The sequence below is a fragment of the Panthera onca genome, chromosome D2 (assembly GCF_046562875.1).
Source record: "Panthera onca isolate mPanOnc1 chromosome D2, mPanOnc1 haplotype 2, whole genome shotgun sequence".
Taxonomy (NCBI): Eukaryota; Metazoa; Chordata; class Mammalia; order Carnivora; family Felidae; genus Panthera; species Panthera onca.
Genome location: NC_138349.1, coordinates 37,293,222 through 37,317,661, shown reverse-complemented (window position 1 = coordinate 37,317,661; position 24,440 = coordinate 37,293,222). Strand labels below are relative to the sequence as shown.

Here is a 24,440-nt window from a genome sequence, read left to right as displayed (position 1 = left end):
TCCTAGATTTCTTTCCCTTTTAGAAGGAGTTGAGTATAATAAAAGTATTGGCGTGTTTTCCGAGTGTCCTATCACTTGCTGTTTTCCATTGTGGTGAAAATTGTTTTGTCTAAGTAAAATTATATGTAGTAAAGAAGGAATAAGGACACTTTCATAATAACTGGATGATAGCTTGTAATGTTTCCCAGACGTAAGAATAAATTTCTCAATCGAGTTTCACCTCTGTCCAGCTTTTTAGTATCATCTTATATGTTTATGTCAGTGAATGCCCTGATTCTATCCTTCAGAATACCATCACGGTTTATTTTATTTTTTATTTTTGAGAAGTTTCCTACATAATTAAGGTTAAGATGCATTTAACACTGTATACTCTGAACACTATTCAGTGGGTTCTTGAGAGGTCCTTGTACTTTCTCTTCTCTAAGAATTTGGATTTGGTAAGAACTCTTAAAAATGAAGTCCTTGGAATTGGCTCTGTTCTCATCTGCGTTTGTGTTTTTTCTTCTGGGTTCTGCTGATTCTTGTCTGTATCTCATGCCACAGGATCTCTGTATGGTATAACTTTTTCATATGCTTTAAAAAATAAATTTATGTTTTCAAATTAGAATTGGAAAAATGGAAGGAAAAATGCAAAGATCTGGAAGACAGAAGTAATCAAAGGTCAAATAAAGAACTTGAGGATAACACAGATGTACTTAGTGAAAAGCTCAGTAAGCTTCAGGATGAGTTACAGGTACGATTTTATGTGTGTATGTATCTCTCCATTGTATTTCTCATGAGAGAGAATTTGGCAAATAGTTTATAATTAATTTAGATATGGGTGAAATACTCCTGGGAAATGTTTAGCATATAGGTATAATTTTTCAGTATACATTGAAATGACATGGCGTGGAAATTCTCAAGATACAAATCACCGTTAGTGCCTAGGAAAATACAGTGGTTGGGTGTTCATTTTTATATTCTATATATCTAATTCTTAAATCACAACTTCTTATGTGTTTGTACCTATTTTTCTACTCCTTAAGCTTCTGAGTCATCAAATTCTGCGGTGGGGAAGAGGACTGTTAGGAAGATTATTTTGTAAATAATCATTTTAATTTTCAGTTATGAAGTTGGAAAAGAATACAGTTGTGTATGTGGACACTGGAATATATTTGAAACTGCATCATATAGAAGATACTCTGTTTTGTGTTTATATTTTTCCCATGTTCAACTCTAAATACTGTAAGGCATACAACATATGGGGGAAATATTTTTCTAACGGGGTTTACCAAATACTACTTAAAATTTTCTACATTGATTAGAAAGGACTGGTTTTAAAATTGAAGAAAGCATAATAATGATTTTAAAAAGTTGGCTGTACCTAAATGGTTTTCTTAAACTCATGCTACATATATAATCAGATACTGAATAAATAAAGAATATTTTCTTTTGTTAACTGTTAATTTGTATTCTAAAATTTACCCTTGCTGTGGGGAAAACCCCAAAGCAGCTAAAACAAAGTTAATACTGCATTATTTATGAAAAAATATATTAACTATATTGAGAATGTTCATATTAAGTTCATATTGGTTTATTTTATGTTGTCCTCGAATGATGTAATCACATATCTTAGATTGTAAACTTTCTAATTCTGGAAAGGAAATTACTTCAGTCTAGCTATTCCCAGTGTTCCTCAAATTAATAAACGTCCTGTTGTACAAGTTGTTTTTTATTTGGCATCCTGTATACCCAGGAATATTTTATTTTTGATATCATGCAATCAGAAATGTCCATCATGGGGGCCCCTGGGTGGCCCAGTCAGTTAAGCGTCCAACTTTGGCTCAGGTCACGATCTCACGGTTTGTGGGTTCAAGCCCCGTGTCAGGCTCTGTACTAATAGCTCAGAGCCTGGAGCCTGCTTCAGATTATGTGTCTCCTTCTCTCTCTGCCCCTCCCCTGCTTACACTCTCTCTCTCTCTCTCTCAAAATAAATAAATATTAAAAATTAAAAAAAAAAAAGAAATAACCATCACAAACCAACTCTTTTTTTGTTTGTTTGTTTTGTTTTCTGGTGTTTAGAAAGACTTGGGTCTTTGTAACTCTTTCAGAAATAGAAGTTGTTTATTTCTTCTTAAGGTCACTGATGAAGGAGAGTCCTTAAATGGACTTCATAGCAAAATAAAGTTTATAAAATGAAGTCCATTTAGAAAAGGAAACCAGCAGCATTCATTCTATAATCCAAAATAAACTCTGTTCTTATCATTGTTTAATGAAAAATGCTTATTTTTAAGTTTCAAAAAGGTAAAAAAAGTGATGGGTTATATGAATATGTTATAAAAATACATTTACCGACTATTACTTATTCAGCATGTGATAGTTGCTTGTACTATTTATATATATAGGACTCTGAACGTAAATATAAAGCTGATAGAAAGAAATGGCTAGAAGAAAAAATGATGCTTATCACTCAAGCAAAAGAAGCTGAGAATCTACGAAACAAAGAGATGAAAAAATATGCTGAAGACAGAGAGCGTTGTTTAAAGCAACAAAATGAACTGGTGGGTAACAATATACTTTATCTTTGATGTATTTTACCAGCTTTCTTTGGTTTGTTAAATTTATCCCTGGGGTTCTTATCAGTCTTTACATGGCTGCCTGATTTTCTTGGCTTTTTTAAAAAAGCAGTCTATTTGTAAGATGACTTTTCTGTCCCAATTTTGAAGTTCACTTATGTTCTTATTTTAACTTTTTTCAGTCCATTTAGCAGGTTGGGAAAATGCCTAATTACATCTCAGTATCTGGATACAGAACTTAAACGTCTCTTCCTTTTGATTGCTACAGTGGTGATCCTTACTATATTATAAGATTTTGCATTTTCAACTGTAGATTCTACTAACATGGTGTGTGTATTTTACCTCATAAGCTGATTTTATCAGGACTTTTAAAAAGTCAACCAAATAGTTTCTAGAAGACCTACAGGTAGAAATGACCTTCAGTTTTACATTGACCAGCTGTAGCTCTTACAGCATTCTATCTTGGCTTATTCTTCCCCTCCTATTTTAATTGACTGCTTAGTATGTTTGGCACCTTATGTTGCCAACAGAAAAAAAAGAAGTTAAAAAGGCATCATTGGTCCTAGGAAAACTCTTGAGCGACATATTGACACTATCTTTAAATGAAAACCTCGTTTTCTCTTTACTATCATAGTAACTGGGCAGTATCACATTGTCATTGCTGGTATTTTTTTGTTTATGACAGAGTTTTATAGACAATAGCTAAGCTTTCCTATAAAAATAGGATGTTAATTTTCCATAAGGTAAGGGTGATTTTCCCACTAAATTTTTAAAATAATTTTACCTTTTTATTTTGAAATCATTTTATTTATAGGAAAGTTGCAAAACTTATACAGAGTGTTCCTGTACACTTAACCACTAACTTCTGATGTTAGCACCTTACATAACAACAGTACAAGGATCAGCACCAACAAATTAACCTTATTGCAGTGCTGTTAGCTAAATTGTGGACCTTATTAGAATTTCATCAGTTTTCCCACTAATGTCTTTTTCTGGGTCCAGAATCTCATCTGGAATACAATATGACATTAGTTGTCATTTCCTTAGAGTCTTGACTCTTTTGGTCACATGCTAAATTGTGTGAGGCTAACACTTGTCGTTACTGCGGCTCTGAGATGGTAATGTGTTTCATGTGCCAATTCCATGTGATTGAAGGTATCCTCAGGAAGTGGTGGGTTGAGCAGGATTCTGCTGCTACATGTCTTAAAAGGAAAGGTTGCTTCTAGTTCTCTGCTCCTGTTCCACAGCCCATCATTCCTTCCTGGGCAATAGTAAGAGGCAAGAAGTGAAATCAAAACTGCTGGCTTTGAGTCACTCCAATTTAAAAACAGGAATCAGGGCTATTTTCTTTCTCAGTCAGTGGTCCCAGTCATTGGCAGCAATGCTAGCAAGGAAACCTACTTTGCAATCCTTGAGAAAGCTAGCTTCCTTCTTTCTCCCATACATTTCTTTACCATCATATCTAGGATGTATGTTTCTGCCATTTTAAGGTATATAAATAGTTAATTTTTAAAATTGTCACATATAATACAGTAAGTAAACAAACAGTAGTTCGGGAAATATTTGTAAAATCAGTATCTACTTAAGTACCATCCAGTTCAAGAAATAGATTACTCCAGAGGTACCTGAGAAGGGTCCTCTTCTATTTCTTTTTTTTTTTTTTTAAATTTTTATTTATTGTGAGAGAGAGAGAGAGCGCGCGCACGCAAGTAGGGGAGGGGCAGAGAGTGAGGGAGACAGAATCCTAAGCAGGCTCTGTATTGTTAGCACAGAGCCAGATGCGGGGCTTGAACTCAGGAACTGTGGGGTCATGACCTGAGCGGAAGTCAGGAATGGGATGCTGAACTGACGGAGCCACACAGGTGCCCCAACTATTGGGTCTTTTAATGTTGTACTTTAGTTTTGACCATTTTTGAATTTTATGTAAATGGAAATGTATGGGATGCATTTATTTGTACTTGGCTTCTGTCACTATTATGTTTGTGAGAATTATTCATGCTACACGGAGCTGGAATTAGTCCATTGTCTTTGCTGAACATTGCAGTGTATGCATATACCACAGCCTAATCATTTTAATGTTGAAGATATGTGTATTATTTTCTGTTCTGAGCTATTATGAGTAAATTCTCTTATAAACATTTTTTTACACATTTCTTTCAGTGCACATGTGCATGCATTTCTATTGCATATTTACCCAAGAACAGAAGTGTTGGATGATAGGGTATACATGTGTGGGACTCTGGTAGAATGTCAGGTTTTCAAAGTAGCTGGACCCATTTATATTCTAGTACTGGAGTTGCTGTATATTCCTACCAACATATGGTGGTGTTGGTTATTTCTTATGATTTTAAGGTGCTTTTCCCTGAGTACTAATGAAGTTGAAGGTTACATACAGGTCCCCTTGCCTTTTTCCTATCTGACTGTTTGGCTTTTTCTACTTGATACATAGGAGCTCCTTATACTTTCTGGATAGAAGCCCTTTGTCATCTGTTTCAAGTGCCTTTCTTCAGTCTCTGGTTTACTTTTTACTCTCTTAATGCCTTTTTATGAATATAAGTTCTTAAATATTCTTCAGTTCATTTTCCCAATCTTTTCCTTTATTAACCTCAAAGACATGAAGATGTTCTCATACCATTTCCTGTTAAGGTGTTACCTTTCATATTTTGATTCTAGTATTGAGTGTTATGTTGGAGTGAGTGAGGCATCCAGATTTTTTTTTAATGTGGATTACCAATTTTCCTGGTGGTATTCATTGGAAAAAACTGTTTCTTTCTCACTGCTCTGCCACTTTTGTCATAAATCAGTTGGCTAAGTGTTAATTTTTGTATATGGTATGAGATTAGGTCTGGGTTTTTGTTTTTTGTTTTTTGTTTTTTGTTTTTTTTTCCCATTTGGCTATTGTAAGCAAGCAATCTTTGTTGAAAAGACTGTTCTTTCTTTGGCATTATTGTAGAATGTCCGTTGACCATGCACTTATGAACCCTCTTTTCTGTTCCACTGATCGCAGTGTATTCCAGTATCACACTGTCTTGATTATCAAAGTAGGCTTGAAATGACAATGTGTTTGCTCCTACTTTGTTCTTCATTTTCAAAATAATTTTGACTATCCTGGATCATTTGCATTTCCACATAACTTTGATAGTGAGCTTTCCCGTTTCCACACACACTCACACGCATGCACACATGCATACACACATGTGTACCTGCCTGGATTTCAATCAGAATTGCTCTGAATCTATAGATCTGTTTAGGGAGGACTGATATCTTAACATTATTGAGTCTTTTGATCACTGAGCACAGATTATCTCTCCATTTATTGAAGCATTTTTAATTTCTCTCAGCAGCTTCTCATGTTTAGGTCTTGCATGTATTTTTGTTACTTCACCACTATTGCATGGTTTTTGAAGACACTGAAAATGATATTTTAAATTTTCATTTCTCTATTATTTGTTGCTATTAGTTTTGTCATTTGTTTTACTGTAATTTTACCTCTCACTTCCAAAATATTGGGGGAAATGCTAGTATTAGTTTAAAAGCCATAATTGTTGAAAGAATTGAAAGAAGTGACCAGTAAGCTGATTTTTGAAATGAGGTGGGATAGTGATAAATACAGCATGTGGACATTAAATATATTTAAAGGCATTATGTATTTTGTTTTACAAGTATCTAGCCAAAACCATGTAATTTGGAACATGTCTTATTCATGGTTGTGTTATTTCTAATAAAAATTTCAAAAAATTTTTAGTTTTATAACATTTGCTCCATTTTCTGGTTAGGAAATACTTACAGTACAACTGGCAGAGAAAGATGATAACCTTCAGAAATGGCGAGAAGAACGCGATCAACTGGTCGCAGCTTTAGAAATACAGCTGAAGGGACTGCTCTCCAGTAACATACAGAAAGACAATGAAATTGAACAATTAAAAAAGATCACATTGAAGCCTTCTGAAATGGTGAATAGAATCTTATTCTTTCTGTGCCTCTTTTTATTGAACATAGGAATTTTTCAAGATAATTGATTAACTCTTAGAGGACAAAAAAGTAAGTTTCAATAGATCACAGGGGAATCAGAGTTTGAAAAATTATTTGGATAGTTTTCATGTATTTCAGGTTTTCAGAGTTTATCATTATGACTGACTTGTCAGTGACCCACTGAGAAATAGTACTTTCTGAAATATTTTGGTCATATTTTCCAGGTAGAGTAATTAAAAAATAAACAATTTGTGATTTAGTCCCTAATCTACCTTTAAAATGTGGAAATGTGATTCAGTATTAGTCTTGGTAATATTTAAGTACTTGGGCCCACTCTAAGTTTGCTATATAAAGGTATGAATTGTTTTGAAAATAAGCACAATGGTGAGTCATTCAGGAATTACTTTTGTAATGTTACCTTGGGTTGGGAACCCTGCATGGAGAGAGGATTGCATTTCAGAGGATTGTTACTTCCTGGTGAAATCAAACATCTGAAACTAGTCTTTCCAGAATAAATGATCTGCCTCAAAAATCTGCTTCTCTAAAGCCTCCAGACTATAGGAAAATAAATGTGTGTGCCTGTCTGTCACAACAAAAGACTTCATGATTCTAAGAGGAAGACTGCTAAAAAAAGAGGTAGTAATATGTGGTATAAATAGCATAGACTAGAAACTTAGAAAAATTGGGTATCTGTTGCTGTCATTGTGGTTTTGGGATCTTTGGGAAAATCACTTATTATATCCGAACTTATCTAAAACAGAGATAGTAATGTCTTCCTAATAGAGTTGTGAAAATTGAAAGTATTTGTAAAACAATTAGCGCAGTTTTTAACGCAGTGGAAGTCAATACATGCTGGTTGCTTTCCGCATTACGGATTCAGTGGATTCTTTTTTATTTGGCAATAATGGGTAGATGGCATAAGAGATAAATTTATATTTGACTTCTGCTTTTGATGGCAGTGGTGAGAAGTCCACCACTGTTAGAATTTTACCGAGTTTAAAAATGTAATCTGATTCTTCTTTATAGATCCCTTAAGTAGGGTTTAGGAGTAGAACATACCCTGTAACGGAGAAAATGGGATGAAGTGTGCAGCAAGAGAAGGTTTAGCTGTCAATATGGTCTTTTCTCCCCGGATACCACAGTTCTATTCTCAAGACTCCTCTAGTGTTTCACAATGGCGTTATCAAAGCAGTTGGCGTTCCAACACTTCAAGCTTAGTGTAGACCTTGGCCATGTCATTTAACATCTCTAGGTCCCTGTTTCCTCATTTAGAAAGTAGGAATAATGATTCTTGACAAATCTAGCTGAGAGAGTTCCAATGAAAGTAAAATGAGAGAATAAACGTAAAACACCTTGGAAATTAAAAGTGATTTTTCAGATTTCTCTTCCAACCAGACTCAGAGGCTGGCAAGTTGCCCAACCTTTCCTGAGTCTCTGATGATGAAAGAGAGGAGGAAGGAGAGTTAGGTGGTCATTGATGAAGTCTTTAATTACTTCCATGTTATAATCCACCCAAATCTTGATTTTCTATTCTTTAGGTGAAGTGTTTTAATGTATTTTTGGTTACAGTGGCTTGTTGTTTTGTATTTCCTTACTTAGGAAGAACAAGATGTGGATATCAAGCTTAGACATACAAGTTCAGTGGATCCTGGCAGAGTTGAAACTGAACCTCAGTCAGCAAGTTTTGAAATTTCTAGGAATGATGTAGAGGTAGGCATTTGGTAACACAGTCTACTTTTTTACCCTCTTTACCAGTGAGCATTAATTAATAAATAACACTTGCAAGTGTAATTTAATCAATTGTTAGTAGGTGCCTTGCCATGCAGTTAGCTATATGTGCTCTTGGCTGTGGGAAGGAAAACCTAAAGGCTTTTGAGAAGTGAAATTCTTTTGGGAGATTAGATCCCCAAATGATATTAATCTCTCAAAATGAAACTTACTGCAAACAACAGATCTGTTAATATAAACAGACTTGGTGGTCAGAAATAGGAAATCCTACAAAAGATAAAATATGATTTGTCCTCATAAGAGGTCCTTTTTTTCTTTTTCTTTTCTTTTTTTTTTTAAGTTTATTTATTTTGAGAGAGAATCCCTGTCAGAATCCCTGACAGCAGGCTCTGTGCTGTCAACGTGGAGCCTGATGTGGGGCTCAGCCTTACAAACTGTGAGATTATGACCTGAGCCGAAATCAGAGTTGGACACCCATCCAGTGAGCCACCCAGGTGTCCCAAGAGGTCCTTATAATAAGCATTCTATTCAAATAGTGGTTTGGGTGGGTTTTTTTTGTACCCATTTAATAACTTTGTTACCAAATCTCAGTAACTCATGGTGAGTTTCCTTAATTTGCAGTGGGTTTAGGGTTCTGTGAATCACTTTGGATAATATAGAGATTCTCAGATTATATATGCAATAGATAAAACTTTTATGACACTTAAAGTTTTGAAGATGAAATTCCTTTTTTTACGTTTATTTTTTAAACACAATTACTGGGAGCATTCAGTATTGGGAAACTTGCTAAACACTGAGGTTACAAACACAAGACATTGCTGTCCTCAAGGAGTAAAAAATCTAGTAAAACGGATACATAAATGACTATTTGTTTGACTTTATCTTATGGGCTAAGACTCATGAAGAGACTGCTAAGAAGGAACCCTGCCTGTGGAGGGTATGATGAATTTTGCCTGAGTGGCTGTGGATGTGGATTAGAGAATGTAACATCACACTGAGTCTTGAAGGTGAATAGAATTTTACCAAGCTGAGAATAGGAAGAGAAGGGCATTTTAAAATGGAGAAATGGCATGACGCTTTTTTTCTCTTGGCCTTTCTTTGATAGTTTTTGGTAGTTTCAAATAATTAGCATTGACCTTAGAGACTAAGATCATATCATTTGAAGAAAAGTTTGGAGTTGATTCATAAATAAGATTAATCTTGATTGCAAAGGCAATTATTTTTTTAAAAAATTTTTAAATGTTTATTTTTGAGAGAGATGGAGACAGAGTACTAGTGGCGAAGGGGCAGAGAGAGAGAGGGAGACACAGAATCTGAAGCAGGTTTCAGGCTCTGAGCTGTCACCACAGAGCCTGACGTGGGTCTCAGACTCCCAAACTGTGAGATCACTCCCAAACTGTGAGAGTCGGAGCTGAAGTCCGACTCTTAACTGACTGAGCCACTTAGTCACTCCTGCAAAGGCAATCATCTATGGAACATTTCTTTATAAATTTATATTGCTGCCCTAAAACCTCCTGATTCCAATTCCTATTAAGAGTTTCAGCAGTTATTGTATATTCCACGGTTTGGGGGGAATGGTATTGTTAATGCTATTTTGTATATTTTTTTTGCCTTCATGAAATCAATATGCTCTATTGTCTTAAATATAGGTTTTTTAAAAAAATGTTTACTTTTAAGAGAGAGAGACAGAGTGCAAGCAGGGGAGGGGCAGAGAGAGGGGGGGAGACACAGAATCTGAAATGGACTCCAGGATCGGAACTGTCAGCACAGAGCCCAACGCCGGGCTCGAACCCACAAACCATGAGATCATGACCCGAGCTGAAGTCGGATGCTTAACTGGCTGAGTCACCCAGGCGCCCCAATATGCTCTCTTGTCTTAAAGTCTGATAAAATGATTCATTCAGGTAGTTGATGGTTGATTCTGAGGATAGTTGATTCTGGGAGCTTAGCTGGACCTACATGCGGCCTCCCCCTGTGCTTGGGCTTCTCACAGCACAGTGGCTGGGTTCTGAGATAGGGGAGTGTCCTGAAAGTTCCTTTTCCAAGAGGACAGGGTGGAAGGTACAAGCCTTCCTCTTCCTCTTACAATCTTCCTCTTATGGTCAAGACTCAGAATGATGATGTTATTTCCACCACATCCTATTGGTTGTGGAAGTCATTAATAAGGACAGCCCAGATTCAAGGAAGGATTGAGACTCCAACTCAATTTGTTGGAGTCCAACAAATAGGAATTGAAATCAGGAGGTTTTAGGGCAGCAATATAAATTTATAAAGGAATGTTCCAAACAATTTGTTACTCTGTTTCCCTAGATTTTAATATACCATGTATAAATCTGGAGAGGGCAGATGGTAACTCCATCTTTTTGTACTTGCTGTGGTAAATTTGACCCAGAGCACTTTTAATGTTTCCAATTCATTGTCTTTGATGGGCATTTGAAAGAGTTAACTCTTTGCGATTCATAAATTCATATTCTGCAAATAAGATCTGTGTTCTTTTTAATTCTGTTGTAGGATGGCTCTGTAGTCCTTGACTCTTGTGAAGTGTCAACAGAAAATAATCAAACGACTCGATTTCCAAAACCTGAGTTAGAGATTCAGTTTACACCTTTACGGCCAAACAAAATGGCAGTAAAACACGTCGGTTGCGCCTTACCAGTGACGGTTAAGATTTCCAAGGCCCGGAAGAGGAAGAGTAATGAAATGGAGGAGGTAAGTACTTAACTAATGAGTGAATTTAACAAGCAAACCTTAAGCTCAGTTATTATATAGTTAAACTATTATACTGTCCTCCTGTTCACAAGCACTGCTGTTAGAGACCAAAATCATAATTTATGGCACATTTTATATTCTTTAAGAATATTATTGTAGTTTGATAGTCCTCAAACAAAAAGCTTGTGGTTATTAAAATATATGGCTTACCTCTTGTTTCATTGAAGATTTGATAGCTCAAGTGATGGTGGATTTCACTGGAGAGCTACTTCAGTATACCAGTCCTTTTCAAACTTAGTGACTCCCCCTCCAGTAGAAGAGAGTCGACAAAGAAATTAGAGAAACTGAATGGCTAAACTGCAGGAGTATAATCTTTGTTATTTAACTAAAATCTTTAGGTCTCTATGGTCATAGTAGGTTTTGGAAGGGAGACTTTTTCTGTTAGCCAGTATATTAAAATTTGGGCCTCTATTTAGTGGTAGGATAAAAACTTTTTACTTCTTCTTACTAAAGATTTCTGATTGTAGGGTTACCAAACCTCCTGCCATCTCCTAGCCAAGCAGGTTTGGCCAGTCACATAAACTTCTGCACCGCAGTTTTCTTCTTTTGGAAATACGGGATTAGAGACAATATGTTTAAAATGCTTATTAGCTTGTGTTCCACATGTGGTGGATATATAATAAATGGTCGTATTTATTTTAACAGTAACTTGTTTTAAATTTAAAACTAATTATAAACTCTCTAGCACAATAACTTGTTCTTCAACTTTTTTTTTTACCCCTCTAAAGAGTAGTGTATTTCCAAGCTGGTGGAAGGGCAGAAATAGTATTAACCATACTCCTGAGGCTCTCTGTCAGGTAATAAATTTGCCACGTGAATATTATTTAGCATATTTCCTGCTACACCTAGAACACCTTTAGTGACTGTTTTGTAGAGTCTTAACTTTGTATTCAATATTTAATTTATATTTAATAAATTTTAGATAACTTTAAAACAGTAAGTAGTTTCATTATGATCTGTGTGAAGTTGACTTTTCCTTGATTCATTGTTTTCGAAGGAAAAGGAAAAATTGGTTGTGTACTCAGGGTTAAAACACAATTATTTTTTTCATTTTACTATCGGAATATACTCCCCATGTGTTTTTTAGAATAGATATGCAGATTATTGTAGATGTAGAATTATATAGAAACTTAAATTTTGTTCCTGATGTTTACTGGCTCTTCAATGCTTTAAGAAACTGAGTGTTATAATAAGGTCCTCATGAAAATCATTTATACAGTGCTACATTCTAATCCAGTGAAGACTCCAGAGAGCTCTTTATTGCACGCTACAAGTAAGAGGGACTTCTTACTCTTCATTTGTTTTACATTGATTACCATCTGTCTTTCCCCTTTCAGGAGGTCTGCTTATTATCACCCTTATGAGGTCTACTTTGTAACTTGAATTCTGAGGTTCGGTCATGATCTTTGCTTCTCTTCTTGCCTTTTTTTGTTTTTCATTTTATGCGTACGATCTTTGGTACAACCAGGATTTTTACCAGTTTGATTCGGTTAATATACCACAAGAGACGTTTTCCTAAGAGGTGATGTGGGGAAAAGAAAAGTAATATGGCAAGTCTATTTAATAGGGAAGATAAACTATATTTCTTGATTTTAGCATTTTGCCTCTGCTTATACTGAAGATTTTCACTTGATCTTGTTCTGTTTTGTTTTTGATGCTGCCAAACATAGATGCTCTGAGTGATTTGCGAATTGAGGAAAGTGTAGGTGTATTGCTGTATTTTGGAAATGGGGTTCAAATAAAAGATGTTATCTTTTCTACTGTTTTTTATTTAGCTTATATAATTTCGTTATTTGTGATGTGTGTGTGTGAAAAATTCATGTGTTCAGTCACGTTGCCATATATGTGTGTGTTAAATCCTCATGTTGTACATCTTAAACTTAACATATGTTATACTATAGTCAGTAATACCTCAATAAAGTTGTGGGAGAAAGTCACACCTTCAGTCAGGGATTCTCAGCTTCAGCGTGATTGACATTTAGGCTTATCTACCTCCATTTTGGAAACCTCTCCTGTGCATTGTAGAAATGTTTAGTAGCATTCTTGGCCTCTACCACTAGTTGCCAGTAAAACCCCCTCCCCCCAGCAACAACAACCAAAAATAACTCCAGACATTATCAGTGTCCTCTGGGGTCAAAATCACCCTTGGTTAAGAACTATCATCTTTCTTCTTTTGAGTCTAGAGAAAGAAAATATTGTTAAGGAATTAACCAGTGCTGAATTTCATTATTTTTAGGACTTGGTGAAATATGAAAATAAGAAGAATGCTACACCCAGAACTAATTTCAACTCTCCTGTTTCTGAGCATAGAAATTCCTCTGGCAAAAAGGATCAAAAGGTTTGTCTTCTCATTCATCCAAAATTGACCATTTTCTTAACTTACAGTTATAAAGTAAAATATAAAAATGTCAGATTTAATTAGTAATTACCCAGAAATTCAGTTTTCTCCAGTTATAACTCATTTATCTTCCATTTCCTATTCATCTAATTCAGCTTAGAATATAAACTTTAGCATTTGGCCAGTAGCGGGCCCTTCTCGATACTTCTGAGTCCGCGTTCTGCCTGTTACACCCATTTGCCATTCTTGGGCTCTTTCATCGTCTCCTCATACACTTAATCCTGAGCTTCCTGCCTGCAAATGTGACCTGGGTCTGGCCTCTTTAATTCCACTGTCGTCACAACTGTTTCCTTCTAACATTTTTCATCAGCAGTAACAAAAAATGTTTGTTTCCTTAGGTTTCCACACGCCCATCATCTAAAAAAACATACTCTTTACGGAGTCAGGCATCCACAGTTAGTACAAACGTGGCCACTAAGAAAAAAGAAGGAACACTACAGAAATTTGGAGACTTCTTACAACATTCTCCAACAATTCTTCAATCGAAAGGTTTGCAGAAAACTAATTAAAAGACCTTTTATGTTAGGTATAAGGTGTTTTCTAATATCTGGTTGGTGTATAAACTCAACAACAGTGATTATCTTATTTCGAATAGGCATTGTCCTGTGTGAAGTACGATGGGAGGGTGCGTGAAAGGATGATGTGTGCTTAGGTGTTGGCTGTAGAGGAGGAGAAAGAACCGTATGTACGTACAGTTGACCCCTGAACAACATGGGCTTGAACTGCATGGGTCCACTTATGTGTGGGTGTTTTTTGCTAACTATGTTACTGTAAGTGTATAATTGTCTTAATATTTTGTTTTCTCTAGCTTATTGTTGGAATACAGTATATACTACATACAAAATCCATGTTAATCAGTAAAGCTTCTGATCAAATGTAAGGCTATTAGTTAAGTTTTTGGAGAGTCAAAAGTTGTACGTGGATTTTTAACATTATGGGGGGTCGGTACCCCAAAGTCTGTGCTGTTCAAGGGTCAACTGTACTTCATCCAAAACAGGCTGCTTTAATGTAGTTACAGGGATCCAAGAAAGTTCTGTAGTATTGGAGGCAAGAGAGCTCTTTTGATTCAGAGGCTAAGGGAAAATTTTATTTTTTTTTGAGGAGATGGGATTTAATTTGGGATTGAAATGCTGGCAGGATTACACCCTCTAGAGATAATCACTCTGTTATGGTATATATTCTTACTAGTATTTTTTTCTATGCATTGACAAACATTACCCATTCACATATATCAAAAATATCAAAATATATCAAAAATATCAAATATATATGTATTTCTATAACTATATCTTGAGTTCAATTGCTTAATGCTTTCTTCTTTATAACATAGCCATATTATTTGTGTATAAATATATACTAAGATACATACTTTTTCTAAATACACACACACATAAACAAAAACATACATTTATATGTATTCACACATGTGCACACACACATCTACCAGAGGGAAGAGTTTTAACACAGGTGGAGTACCAGGAAAGTGTAGAGATGTGTAGGCAATTCTGGGTAGTAATATGCATCTGGCTTGGAGAGTGTGGAGAGGTTACTGGGGACAAAGGGCAGGCAGAGGAGTGGATTTTCATCAACTTAACCTCAGTGGTAGTTGTGGGATAAATTTGAGACTACCGGTGAGGAGAATGCGGGAAAGGGACTGAGTTAAATTAAAAGCAGGGGATAGTTGAGTCGAGTCAAATAGGCTGTGGAAAAACACTTCCTGTAAAAACTTAATACAGAGGTTCCCAAACTTTCTTGGTTCACAGTGCCTTTAATGCCTAGGTAATTTTTTTCATTGTTCCCCTACACCCAAAAAGAAACAGCTAATATTTTATCCATTAATGCTAAGGCCAAACAACCACTGAAAATTCAGCTTCTGAAAATCCAGTTTGTAAAGTTACGTCATCATCAAAAGGAATGTAACATGTTACCATTTGAAACAATACTACCTTGAGCTATTGAGTGTCACTGTTTTCTTTCTTTTTGAAAAAAATTTTTAACGTTTATTTATTATGGAGAGACAAAGAGAAACAGAGCATGAGCATGGGAGGGAGGGGCAGAGAGAGAGAGGGAGACACAGAATCCGAAGCAGGCTCCAGGCTCTGAGCTGTCAGCACAGAGCCTGACACAGGGCTCAAACTCACAAATGGTGAGATCATGACCTGAGCCGAAGTCAGATGCTTAATCGACTGAGCCACCCAGGTGCCCCTAGTGTCACTGTTTTCTTTGAAAATTTAAAATATTTCGAGGTGCTCCTGTGAGTTTGCTATAGTCTGGCTGGCTTCATGCACAGTGTGGGAATTTTAGACTTACCAAACCCCATTTGTATATATGTATTTTTTTATAAGACATGTACTTTTTTAAAAGTTATAATTAGCATAAGCATAGAAGATATCTGGAGGGACAAACAGCAACTGTTAAATGTTTAAATGTAGAGCGGGTAGGACTTGTTATTTTAGATTCTTAGGTATTTTGTTTAAATTATATTGAATAGCACTTACATAGTAAAGGAAAATAAGTTTTCAAGGAAAGGAGCACACATATGGTAATTGACTTTCTTGCTTGGTTGACTCAGCTCCTAACAGCTTCCCTACCTGTACAGCAGGTGTGGATTTTTTTTTTTTTTTCATTCATTTAATCTCTACACCCAGCATGGGGCTTGAACTCATGACCCTGACATCAAGAGTCACATGCTATTCCGACTGAGTCAGCCAGATGCCCCTAGTGTGGATTTTTAAAAACTTACTTCTAGGAGTATAAGATACCCCAATTTTGGATTATAACTACACTATGTGTCTGTTGTCGATCACTTAGAAATCTAGGGGGAAAAATAGAGATTAATTTTTAGAATTCTGCGGCTCTTGATAGCCACTGTTATTTCATTCCTTGGTATCATTGGTCTTCCTTCTTTTCCCTTTTGTCTCTCTCCTGTCCCGCTAGTTTATGGCCACCAGAGTGATCTTTCAAACTGCAAATTGAATTATTTAAACTACAATTTTTGTGTTATCTTTTCCACTACAATATAAGCTTCACAAATGCCACATGTTTGTGTGGTTCACATCCTCAGCCCTTAGTATAGTGGCTGGCACATCGTAGTGGGGAGTTTGGGGCTCCAGGCCAAAATCCTATGTGTGATTTTTTTCCCCCTTTTAGGCTGACCCATAGGCAGTTACATAATCTTTACCTGTTAGGCCTCATGGCTTTTTCGTGGGAAAGGCTGCCCTCCCCATGCAGAGTGCAGTCTCTGAAGGGAGTTACAGTCAAGGACTCAGGACCCTGGCCAGCCATCCCCTTATACATACCCGCAGTCCTCGCCGAGGTGCCTTCATTCAGAGCCTCCTTATTGGGGGCCCTCAGCAGAGAAATTCCTCAGGCACCTCTTCCTAGGACCTTCTCATGACAGGAAAGGGGAGGGAACCTGGAAGATACTTTTCTCCACTCAGACTTTACTTTTCCACTCTTATCCCTTCCTTCTGGTCTCCACCCCTAAGGTCCATAAAATAGCAAAGGCAAGAGCTTTTTGTTCAGTACTACCTTGGCAGTGAGAGGACTCCCCACTTGTGTGCCGATCCTCCTGACCTAGACCACACTTGGGGAAAGATGAAAGGTGGGTGCGAGTCGCATTTTCGCAGGTTTTGCCTCTTGCTTATTCTATTGCAGTAAGTGGTTAAAGGCCTAAGTGTTGCTTTCATTTTGGCTTATTGACTTAACTGGCTACTCTGACATCTGGCAGCTCAGCTCTTTCAAGCCCAGCCTAACCCTTGGCAAGTAGACTTTCAATTTAGCATGTTTTTTCAACCTTTTTTCTATTAAAAAAAATACATAGCTAATATCATGTGTATATGGATTTTCTATCCAGCAGGTTTCCTAACTGGAAGTATGTTTTCTATTAAAATCAATATGTACCTGTTGAAAAACAAACAAATGTAGGGATGCCTGGGTGGTTCAGTTGGTTAAGTGTCTGACTTTTGATTTGGCTCAGGTCATGATCTCACAGTTCATGAGTTCAAGCTGTGTGTCGGGCTCTGTGCTGTCTAGTGTAGAGATGGCTTGGGATTCTGTCTTTGCTTCTCTCTTTGCCCCTCTCCCCTGCTCTCTCTCTCTCAAAATAAATAAATAAAATAAACTTTAAAAAAAAGAAAAAAGAAAAATAGGGGCACTTAGGTGGCTCAGTTGTTGAGCATCCGGCTTCAGCTCAGGTCATGATCTCAGAGTTTGTGAGGTCAAGCCCCATATCAGGTTCACTGCTGTCAGGTCAGAGCCCACTTCAGATCCTCTGTCCCTCCCTCTCTGCCCCCCTGCCCCCATTTGTGCTCTCTCAAAAATAAATAAAACATTTTAAAAAAAGAAAGAAAAACAAATGTACACAGTAAGAAATTGAAAATTATTTCCACTTCCCAGAAACAACCATTAACAATTTGATTTCTTTTACTGTGTGTGTGTGTGTGTGTGTGTGTGTGTGTGTGTGTGTTGTGTGTGTGTGTGTTAACTATAAGCAAAGGGCTCACGATTATAAACAACTTTGACTTAATATTGATTGTGGGTATCTCTACATGTGAGTACTGCTGCATGGTCCAGTATATATGGATCCTGCTTTTTGCTATCACAGCATAAGCCTCTTTGAGTCATTAGAGACACTTATTGGTTGTACTGTAATTTACCAAACCTTTCACCATGTTGAACATTAGTCAAATGATGTTTTATTTATTTGCCTTTTTGTTTTTGCTGTTCATCGTTATACCATGTGTTTATGAGGCATTTAATTTTTTCTTTGTGAATTGTTTAGTCATGTCCTTTCACCATTTCTAAGTTGCAGTGCTTTTCTCTTTACTTCGGTATGTTTTTTCTTTATTAAGGATTTCAAACCTTTCCAGTTAGAAAGTTATTTATTTTAGGATTTAAACTTTTTTTTTCATAGCAAAGAAGATAATTGAAACGATGAGCTCTTCAAAGCTCTCAAATGTAGAAGTGAGTAAAGAAAATGTGTCTCGACCAAAACGGGCCAAGCGGAAATTGTACACAAATGAAATTTCATCTCCTATTGATATATCTGGCCAAGTGGTAAGCTACTCCTTTCGTTTTCTTGAAAGTAAAACTGTTCATGCTCTTTTTAATTCTGAAGTATTCATACATTTTGAATTTTATAATGGTTTGAATTTTTATTCTTTAGATCACATCTCCTGAAATGCTTTAAGTGTTACACTTGCTATGTGATGTGTTAAATTTGTAATAATTAAAACAAGTGCTGCATTAATGTATACAAGTGTCATGTATTTACATTTGTAAACTCATCAGAGGAATTTTAATTCCATCAATAGAATTATCACTGTTGAGTAATTTGTTTGCTCCTAACACCTGTTTTTCTTGTTAACTTTATCACAGGAGTTGTACAAATCTGGCCTAAGTGGGCCTGGTAAAAATGCAGAATTGACATTCAGTCATTTCCTCCCACCTTTTCTCTAAGCCTTCCAGGTTCTTTTAAGAAAAGACTGTAGTTTGTCATCCTGACTCGATGACTCATTCTCTTCACTCAGAACAGTCTGTGCTATTACAGGGAGAGTTCTAATTTCCCATCATGCTTGCATTTGCCCAGTAGATGAAAGTGACAGTAGAAAAGCAATTACAGGAGGAGGCTTCTGCAGGAAGTGGCTCAGAGAAATCAGGGGAGAGAGAGACTTTTTGCAACAGCAGTGATCAGATATAAGACACTTGAAGGCAGGTGGTGAAGAATTGGTGTCAATTAGGACATGCCATTGGAAATCCTAGTTTCTTGGTCACTTTTCACCATCTGTCTGATTAGTTCATGATTTCTTCCTTTCACTGAAGTTCTTTCTTAGTTGGAATATAATACTCGTTCTACTTTTCTGAGTTATATGCTGTAGCCCTTTCTTATCCTTTGTTTTACTTCCCATGATTTCAGTAGCCAACGGTCATCTGGAGTCTGAAAGCAGATGATCCTCCTTCTGATGTATTATCAGAAGGTCAGTAGTAGCCTATATGTCACAATGCCTACATCATTCACCTCACTCATCACGTAGGCATTTTATCATTTCTAGTCATTTCAAGAAGAAGGGAGAGGACAGTACGATAACATATTTAGAAAGAGATAACATTCACATAACTTACTATACAGTATATTGTTGTAATTGTTTCATTATTAGTGATTGTCAATATAATAATGTGCCTAACTTTCAAATTATACTATATCACAGGTATGTGTATGTATAGGAAAAAACAGCATACCTAGGGTTTGGTACAGCCTCTGGGGATCTTGGAACATATGCGCCACAGATAAGGGGGGATTATTGTACTTGTTGCTGTGAAAGATAATTTCTTAAAAATTATTTAAGGTACTTCTCTCCAAATATTTCAGTTATTACTTCAAGATATATATGTCCTGAATTCAATATAAAGTGTAGATGATTTTAATTCTATGTTAGGTAATGTTGAAAGAATCTTTACAAAATCTGTTACTTTAGATGATGCTTTTTTATAGAAGGTTAGTATACCTGCAGGCCAAAAGGACAAAAAAAATATTAAAATGTACCTATTATTCCAGTTATTAAGCACATGAATATCTTATTAAATTATAAATAAGCTTTTATTTATAAAAAATTGTGGAATTGTTAATTTCAGATTTTGATGGACCATAAAGTAAAGGAGAGTGATCATCAGATTCTTAAACGACGGCTTCGAACTAAAACAGCCAAATAAATCACTTTTGGAGGATGTTTTAATATAAATTTTATGTTCATAATCATTGTAATTTGTATGCTAACTTTTCACAGACAATTGTATATATGATGATGCATTAAATCCCTCTGTGTACACATTGCTATTTTATACATAGTATAATTTTAATTCAATAAAGACAGTATGTCAACAGCTCAATTTGTCTACTTTTCTAAGACTTTTTTATAATAGCTTTTTTTCTTTCTCTCTCTCTCTCTTTTTTTTTTTTTTTTTTTTGTTTGAGTATAGTTGACCCACAATGTGACGTTAGTTTCAGGTGTACAACTTACTGATTTGACAAGTTTATACATTGTGCTATATAACAGTTTTTCAAACTGTATGCATTTTCCTTTTATCTCAGGCATAAGGATCAGTGAGGTTCTGGGAAAGATGCTGTTGTTTTTGTTTTTTTTACATACATTGCAGGTCAGATATTTGGTTTACTTCTATTTAACAGTGTTTTATGAATTGTTTTTACTTCATTTGTTAGGAAACACAACTGATTTTACATGTGTGGATTATAGCTAAGATCCAGGAGTAGGGTGTACAGGTCTCCTCACTGCCAGAATTTGTAGGCACATCATTTAGAAAAGATCTCAAGTCTTTTAATTATAATGTCTTGTTAGTAATGTCTTGTTAGTAATCCTGTTTTTTCTAGGACACAGAAGATCAGAAGCAGAAAGAAAGGAAGCATCTAGAGGCCAAAAAGTACTGATAGCTAGAAAATACAAAATTTTAGACCTGGAAGGACCTTAGAAATGCATTTTCTTAATTTTATAGATAAGAAAACTGAGACATAAAGTTTACTTTTCTCAGGATCATATAGCTAAGGTATATTGAGCTTTTGGTTTTAAAAAAAAATCAATAAGAAGCAAAAAACAAAGCAGAGGCCTCAAGAATTGTTGCCAAATGGGGTTTTAAATCTAAGAGCATACATTTATATATCTAAAACCTTAAAGGTTTCATTGGATTTTATCACTGTTCATTTTATTATAGTGATGACCTTGACTTGGGGAAAAAAAGTTACCTTTAGTCTTAAGAGCAACACCATGTTTAGGAAAAATTTCCATCAAAATAGTTAACACAGCCTTTTAAAGCAATAATATGTTTTATTATGTTACCTGGCTTCATTATGCTAAAAATATATCCTCAGTTGATCCTCATTCACAGATTATGTTTGGAAATTTGCTATTTGCTAAAATTTCCTTGTAACTCCAAAGTCAGTACTCTAGGCTCTTTTGTAGTCTTTCTCAGGCATGTGCAGAGTGGCAAAAAATTTTAGTTGCCCAAGATGCATGTTCCCAGCTACGGTTGAACAAGGTGACACTGCCTTCTTGTTTCAGGTCTCATAATGTAGACAAGTGTCCACGTCCCTTAATATAGTCTGAAATCAAGCCTCAACAAGATTTGCAAGGGAGACAGAGTTTACCAAATTAGAAGGGTTTGAGATACACCTTGTACTTTCCAAAGAATCATACTAACAAAGCATAGAATCAAGCCTATGTAAGGTTGAAAGTAGTAATCAAAATGCCTCCTGGGACAGAAATCAACACACTTCAGAGAAAGATACGATACAGATTCTCTGGAACATAAGTTTAATAACATGTGACACAAAAGTCAAAGCTTGACACGGCCCATCAAAAACTTTAAAGCACCTTGTAAGTGCATGTTCAGGGGTTTAAAGGAAATGTCATCTTAATGACTGTAGACATAAGGAATCTTAGCGGAGAAATGGAAGGAAGAAAAATAAAATGGAGTTGTTACATCAGAAAAGTAAGATAAGTGAAATGAAAAATTACTGGAGAGATACAGCAGCAGAGATGTCAAAAGAATGATCAGTTTAAATTGCCCAAGCCGGAAAAAAGAGATTGAAGAAAGAACAGAGCTTCAGGGTCCTATAGAATAGTATCAAATGGATTGACACACGTAATTGGAGATTTGTAAGGTTAAAAAAAATGAAAATAGGGCAGAAAAAGTATATTTGAAGAAAAATGGCCATTGTATAAGTTTTATGAGGAAACATGGACTTCGAATAACTGTAAACCCCAATTAAGATAAATCCAATTAAGATAAATCCTAAGATTACACTTAGGAAGATCATAGTGAAACTACTGAAAACCAACAGTAAAGAGAAAATTTTGAAAGAGAAATCACAATCTTGAAAATCGTAGGAAAAACACATTGCAATATGAGCCACTGGGAGAAATATAAGAATTATATATAAAATTGTAATGAGAACACAACCAGCCCAATAAAAATCTGGTAAAAGTCTTGAACAGATCCTTCACTAAAGAATATACAAGCAATGGTCAATATGCATATGAGAAGATACTCAAGTCTTTAGTTATGGGAAGACAAAGCCAAAAGTAGAGGCAAAATAGTGATTTCTTCAAGGCTGTGGTCAGGAGATGAGATCAGAGGACGTGAGAAATCAGTGGGAATTAGAGTGGCCAGTTTGAATCTATCTTCATATGAATGTCTTCTGGAATATGTAAAAAGCAGTAAGATGCATCCTCCATGCTATGTGTATACTAAAAACTCCTATATATATGCCTTTGATATATTTTCCTTGCACGATTATCAACTGTGTGTTTGACAAGTGCACATTCAGTAAATCGGTAATCGGGGGAAAAAAAGCAAGCCGAGAAAGCAGATCTTGGAAAAGTAAGTTTTAAAAACTATTTTCAAAAAACTTCATTTGTAAATAATTTCCAGATTACAGAAATCTTGCATGAATATTACATGAAATACTTTTAGAATCTTTACCCAGGTCCTTCTGTTTTCAAGCTTTGAGATATAATTGACAAAATTGTAAGGTATTTAAAGTGTACAAAGTGATGATTTGATATAGGTATACATTGTGAAAGGATCCCCCTTGCCAACGTGTTAACACATCCCTCACCTCACATATTCTCCCCCTTTTTGGTGAGCAAGTTGAAGTTCTAGTAGGAAATTTCAATTATACAATACAGTGCTGTTCGGCAAAGTAAGCTTTAATGAGAGAAGATTAAAGGGAAAACAGGGTTTGAGTGGGCACTTAAGATGTTTTAGGGATCTGGTTTTGGACGAGTGTGGACACTCGCAGAAGGAAGACCTACTTTCATAGGTTCTTGAGAGAATTGAGAAAGTATGTAAAATTTGTAAACACATAAGTTATTAAAATAAGGTTGAGACTGCTTGCCAATTTTGCCCAGGGACAGGTCTGGGTATTTGCTCAGCACATTCTGTCTCCTCATATGGAGAGTCACACAGGAAGGAATTTCAATTTAGATTTCTTTTATTCTTAGCATCAACTTGCCGAGTTCTCTGGAAGGTGGAAAAAGGCCTCTGGAATAGTATAGAATTTACCTGCATAGATTATTCTTTTTCCTTTATGGCAATCTTAGAGGAAGGATGATTGTCCAGCATCCACCAATTTAGAGCTTCTTCTAACTCAGTGGTTCTTAGCGCTAATTGCACATTAGAACTACCTATATACCTAACACACACACACACACACACAAATCCTGAAGCCTGGGTCCTTTCTCAGACCCGACTGAATTGGTCTGGGGAGGGGCCTGGTATCCTGATTGTTTACAAGCCCCACTGGTGATGCTGAAGTGCAGCAGGCTTGAGAACCACGGCTGACATTGCTGAGTTTGTCCGCTAGATGGAGACAAAGCACTTCTCTGTGCAAAAGGCTCCACACAAACAAAACCCATTCTCTGACTTTACATCTGTACTCCAATTTATGTAACGTAACAAGCAGGGCAAACATGTGGGAAGATAGGTAAAATTATCCATGGTACCATTGCTTGCCAACCAAAGATATTCTTGCCACCACTGGGGAAAATTCCAGGAACCAATTTAAAAAATACCGTGTGGTTAAAAATAAAACCTATTCACCCAATTACCTGAGCTAGCATCTGGAAATATTTTCTAATCCTTTTCCTAGCCCACTTTGATAAAGTAGACCATATAGAAAAGGAGGGTAATATTGTTCATATAGAGGGGGAAGTTTCGACATAAGATCACTCTAAGAATTATGCAGATAGAAATCGTCAGCACATGTAAATTAGATTAAAATATGCTCCCAAGATTTTAGGAAATACGCAGATATAATAATGTGACTTAGATTTTATTAAGTCTGAAATACTTGACAGTTCCCAATTTTTATTTCTCCCACCTCTTGCCAGGCTCTGTGGTGGAAGCTGTGAAAGCTACAAACTTGATCTCTGTCCTCTTGTAGCTGGAAATGGCCAGTGAGCTGTAGGTCAAAGTCACTGGGGAGGACTTCCCTTCCTAAAACA

General features: G+C 36.0%; 1 protein-coding gene across 5 annotated transcripts in view; it reads left to right on the top strand.

The window, feature by feature from the left end:
- Positions 1-20,302, top strand: part of KIF20B (kinesin family member 20B) — a 73,014-nt gene extending 52,712 nt beyond the window's left edge. For all 5 annotated transcript variants that reach the window (XM_078434574.2, XM_078434575.2, XM_078434571.2 and 2 more), the window contains 9 exons: positions 606-733; positions 2,385-2,540; positions 6,332-6,508; positions 8,127-8,237; positions 10,767-10,964; positions 13,261-13,362; positions 13,761-13,911; positions 18,338-18,480; positions 20,056-20,302. In XM_078434574.2, coding sequence (XP_078290700.2) covers positions 606-733; positions 2,385-2,540; positions 6,332-6,508; positions 8,127-8,237; positions 10,767-10,964; positions 13,261-13,362; positions 13,761-13,911; positions 18,338-18,480; positions 20,056-20,133 — 1,244 coding nt within the window. In that variant the 3' untranslated portion in view covers positions 20,134-20,302. The remainder of the gene's footprint in view (positions 1-605; positions 734-2,384; positions 2,541-6,331; positions 6,509-8,126; positions 8,238-10,766; positions 10,965-13,260; positions 13,363-13,760; positions 13,912-18,337; positions 18,481-20,055) is intronic.
- Positions 20,303-24,440: the final 4,138 nt, after the last annotated feature.